We start from the raw sequence: 5,276 nt of genomic DNA on the forward strand, positions 1-5,276 counted from the left end.
CCAATAAAGTGTGGAATGTTACCCTATCAGGTATGAGAAGACTGTATTTCAGTGCTAGGACTTTTGAGCTTTTTGAGGAGGAACTTTCAGGGAGGTTGTACACTCTTCACAGCGATGGATTTTCATTTTCTTGACGTGAAGGAATCTCATGTTACCATTAAAATCTACAGGGACTGTGGTATTTGTTGTTGTGCAGTCTATAAACAGTACACTGAAGAAATTTCACATTTTTTGGTGCATGTCAAGTTCTTTTGAGACACTCAGATGCTTTGGAAGACTGTTATTGTTTTTCCATATGTTTTTCCCCAAATCTAGTTATGCTGTTTGCTTATAATCTTCTGTTTGGCACACAGCTGTGTTGCAGAAGCATTTCCAAACTATTAATTCTCCAGCCCCCCTTCTGGGGAACAACTGTGTCCTTATTCACATACAAGGAAATCTTAGCTCTGCAAATGTCACAGGAAGAACCATATTGTCCTTGATGGAGCCAGTCTAATGATGTAACAATAAGAAAATAATTTGAAGAACTATTTCACCACATTGAAAAAAACCAAAACAACAAGCAACAAAATAAAACAAACCCAAACAAATGAGCAAAAAACCTGAAGAATCCCTCCACAAAAAATCCCCCCCCCCAATAAAACAAATGTATCTCCCCCAACCCTGGAAAAAACCCTCCCATACTAATAAGCCAATACAACGAAACTCCTCCATGCACATGCATACAGCTTTAAATAGATTAATATTTAGCTGCAATTAGGGTGTTGAGGCACTGGGATAGATTGCCCAGGGAGGTGGTGGAGTCACCATCCCTGGAGGAGTTGAAGAGGTGTCTGTATCTGACACTGGAGGATCTGGTTTAGGGTGTAGGGGTTCCAACAGCGACAGGTTTATGGTTGGATTTGATGATCTTAGACGTCTTCTCCAAGCTTGATGATTCTAGTTAAATGATGCATTTTGACTCTAAACCTGTCCCCACTTGGGAAGGAATGCTTGTGCCATGAAACACTCAGGAAAACCTGGAGTACTGTACTGAAACGGGTTCTGCGTGAACATGGCACTTGAGAAACTTGGCTTCTCTGCACTTCTGCCAAAATTACATCATGCAACGTGCGAATGGACATCGTTTCTCAGGTGTAGTGACAGGTTAGCATGTCAGTTCATGTCAACCCTGACATGTGGTCTCTTCCTGTGCTTCTGTCCTTGCCCAACACCTATGGGATACACTTGAGAACTATTATAATAGGGGTCAGCTCCATTTTTTTTTTTGTTTCTTTTCTTCAGAGGTATAGGAAGAGTTGAAGAGTTTTCCATCAGTCACTTTTCTTCAGAGGTACATGAAGAGTTGAAGAGTTTTCCATCAGTCACTAGTCAAGTGTTATTCCTAATGTGGCTTTTTTATTATTAACATGCTGTATTATTGATAGATCATTTTAAATTGCCTGTGTTGTGCCCTTTTCTATGTGGTGGCACCATCAGACAACTGCATTGATGGTGTCCTATTTCTTCATGTTCTCCATGGCCCCAGGAGGAGTAAGAATTGATCATTTTGCAATTGCTGAGATAAAATAAACCAATCTAAATTGGAGAGATAGATTATATTGACAATGTCAGCCTGCAGAACATGTTTGATTGCAATCCCCCTGTGGCTACAACAGCTTATCGACCTGTAGGCTCTCTGTCCATTTTATGTCAGAAAGGAGGGCAGTTTATTGGAGACTGAGATCCAAAGCTCAGGCTCTCCTCAGTCATTGCCAGATGGGATTATTATTCTAGGGGAAAAGATTGTTGAATGGTATAGTGACTTATTTCTCATAAGAGCATCAGTTTCACCTGCATAAGTTGCAGCCTGTGTGAACTGTAAGGGTTGTGTTTCTTTTCAATTGTTCAAAGCATCATACTTCTTTGTAAATTTGTCTTGGGGCCCTAAACCATGCAGATGCACATTTGAATAATGTTTTAATTGTTGTATGTTCCTTTCTGTTTTCTGATAGGTAAATGAGCTCTTAAACCTGTTGATCTCAGCTTCAGGTTTTCAAAAATCATGTCCTGCCTTGCCATGAGAGGTGATATTGTTGGTGATTGCTGGAGTTTGCCAGAGCTTTGCTGTCCAATGTTCTATGATTATAGGTTAACTTTGAATAAGGAAAGCACTTACTTGTCTTAGAGTAGACAAGCTGGGGTGTCTAGCATGCAGTTTTCACAGCTTACACTGTAGCTAAAGGGAGGAAAGTATGTGTGCATGTGTTTGCAGATTGCAGAAGGGTTTTCAGAATATAGGTGATATAACTTATGTGCTGAACAGGATTTCTGATTGAAGTTTGTTGGTTTTTTTAATTACCTTTCAATCATATTAATTATTAGGTATCAGAGTACATAGCATTGTGGACTTGTAAGACCTAGGTAACAAAGCCAAATCATGTTGCAAAGATCTTTGGATATTAATAGTTTGAGGCACAAATCTGTCATTTAAAGGAAATCTACACCTTTTACTTAAAATCCCCAATAAATCTCCACTGATTTTCAGATATGTTCTCACCTCACACTCACTCCTGTCCCTTCCACTTCCTTCCTCCCCCCAGCAGCGATTAGAACATTTTCATAGAATCATCAGTGTTGGAGGAGACTCCTAAGATCATTGAGCCAAACCATTAACCTGTCACAGCTGGAACCCCTAAACCCTAAACCAGATCCTCCAGTGCCAGATCCAGATGCCTCTTCAACACCTCCAGGGATGGTGACTCCACTACCTCCCTGGGCAATATCCCAGTGCCTCAACACCCTCACAGGGAAAATATTTCTCCGAACATCTAATCTGACTTATTGTGTCCCAAGGGCAGGACCAGGACTGAGCCTCATTGACCCTCATGGAGTTGTCCTCAGCCTCTGATCAAGTGGGTCCAGGTCTCTCTGCAGAGCTTTCCTAACCTCAGGCAGATCCACACTCCCACCCAACTTAGGGTTGTCTTTTAGGTGGCTTCTCAGGATTTAGAAGATAAAATCAACCTGTTTTAGTTGCCATTTTAATGTGTTTGAATGTCACTGGTGCTGGCATGGGGCTTTTCTCTTCCTTGCACACTCTTGTGCTCCCTCACATTGTTCCTAGTAATTGCTGGGATGCGTAGGAAAATGTGGAGGATGTCGCTGTCTTTATGCAGCTGATAAATAGCATTGAAAAAGATCATTGTTCTTACAGGTAAGTGGAAAAAATGCAAGTCATTCAGTCTTAGTGGAACTCTGGCTATGTTTGTTAGGGAAGGAATGAAATGGAGTGGGTCCTTTTCTCCACCCTGACTCATGGGCTGTGCAGGACTGTGCTGAGCTGGGATCTCCCTGGGATGAAGGGAGAATGAAGGTTTCTCCTAAAATACAGTCTTGTGCTGCCTGCACAAAACATGGTGAACAAAGCTTACCAAAAACAATACCCTCTTCTTGATGGCAGATTTCCCTGCTGGGTTACGTTCCTTCTTGAAGTATTTCTTAACTTTCTACTGGAAAAAGATAAACAACGTTGTTTAAATGCAGAAAACTTATATATGCTGTGTTAGTATGAGGGTGAGGAACTGGTGCAGAAGGAAAATGTAGTCTTAGAATGCTGCTGTTTTATTTGTTTTTTTCACATCAGAACTTGGAATGCCAGGTGTTGGGATACTTTTATAATGCTATATGCAAAAGCTAAATGGCCTTTATAAAATAGCTTCTGTTAATGTCTCTCAGGAGAATGTTCTGAGAAAGCAAATGTAATACATTAGGACTAGAATTTACTGTCAAGGTGTTGTCATATTTTAGTGGCAAAAAAATAAAGGTCAACATGACTTCCCTTATTTTTGAAAGAGTTTTGTTTTTTCTCTGTATGACTTTCTCCTTTTTCCCTAGCCTTTTCTTGCTTATTTTAGAAGAGTTCAAAGAAAAAAAAAATTGAGTAAGGATGATATGACATAATTTGCTGATGAGCATGTTTTAATATTTTGTTGCAGAAGGACTCCATGAAAGATGACAGAAGAAGTTATTGTTATTGCAAAGTGGGATTACACTGCACAGCAGGACCAAGAACTTGACATCAAGAAAAATGAGCGTCTTTGGCTATTAGATGATTCTAAGACATGGTGGAGGGTAAGAAACGCGGCCAACAGAACGGGATACGTGCCATCAAATTATGTGGAGCGAAAAAACAGCTTGAAGAAAGGTTCTCTGGTTAAAAATCTAAAAGACACATTGGGTAAGTCTTTTTGTATTTTGAAAGAAGATTCGTAGACTTGATGTGTTTCAGACTGGGAATGTAATGTGCATATAAGTATTTTTTTTAACACAGGTGTTTGGGTTTTCTTAGTCCTTAGTTTGAGGTGACATGGTGGGTGATTGAGGGGAGAAAGAGTCAGGGTGAATGGAGAATCATGTCAAAACACGTAACAGGTTTTCTTGCATTATATCCAGGAGAATAAAATGTTTATTTTCTTCCAGTTTCTCAGAGATTTTGTATTTTTAGTGTCTGAAGAACTGTGTGTTCGTAGAGATATTAAATGCCAAATCCTCTCCTCTCATACCCAGTTCTTTCACTTGGAAACAGAAGGATGTAAACTGAATGGTTCAGCACAGCTATCATAGCCAGAGCTGAGTCACTTTGAGTGGGATTGTACAGTGTGGCTATGTACAAAGTCGGGGTTAAGTTTCTGTGGACCAAGATGTGTATCTACTTACTAACTATTATACTTACATATAAATCCTTTGCTGCAGTGTATCATCCGTATAAAATAATCCAGCTTTGAAAAGCTCTGAGTGTATTTTGAAGAAATGCATTTGGAAGTCACGTGTGATTTTTGGTTTTTCTCTTGTAATTTTTAATGACTGATTAAAAGGGGCTTTTGCCTATAGCTAGAGAAAGCTAAATATAGTGATAAGTGACCATTTTACATACAGAGGTCAAAAAATCATGTTAGTGACATTTTAGGATGTCATGAATAAAAAAGAAAGAGGCACATGGAAGTGTTTGGAGGTGGGGGTTTTTTTGGGTTTTTTTTTTTTTTTTTTTTTTTGTTTTGTTTTTTTTTGTTTTTTTTGTTTTTTTTTGTTTTGGTTTTTTGCCTGTGTTTTGCCAAGTCTCACATAGAGGAAAACTTGCTCTGTTGCTGACTGCTGTACAAAATAACTATTCAGTATAAAATTGAGAATTTGGGATTGGACTTGTTAGAAAGCTAAAAGATTCAGTAAAAAATAACACGACAATAGCTCCTGTTGGTTTATCCTGTGCCAGTGTTGTGTCTAACAGGTTTGGTTTC

The 5,276-nt window shown here is 39.2% G+C and overlaps 1 protein-coding gene across 1 annotated transcript in view; it reads left to right on the forward strand.

Moving 5' to 3' along the window:
- LOC103809061 (cytoplasmic protein NCK2-like) overlaps positions 1 to 4,219 on the forward strand; it is a gene marked incomplete at its 3' end in the record, with an annotated part of 21,658 nt that extends 17,439 nt beyond the window's left edge. Inside the window, exon 2 of the mRNA XM_009081877.1 lies at positions 3,978 to 4,219. Within this exon, the coding sequence (XP_009080125.1) occupies positions 3,994 to 4,219 (226 nt within the window). The remainder of the gene's footprint in view (positions 1 to 3,977) is intronic.
- Between the last annotated feature and the right edge of the window lie 1,057 nt (positions 4,220 to 5,276).

This window comes from Acanthisitta chloris, unplaced genomic scaffold, assembly GCF_000695815.1.
Source record: "Acanthisitta chloris isolate BGI_N310 unplaced genomic scaffold, ASM69581v1 scaffold19690, whole genome shotgun sequence".
NCBI classification, from domain to species: domain Eukaryota; kingdom Metazoa; phylum Chordata; class Aves; order Passeriformes; family Acanthisittidae; genus Acanthisitta; species Acanthisitta chloris.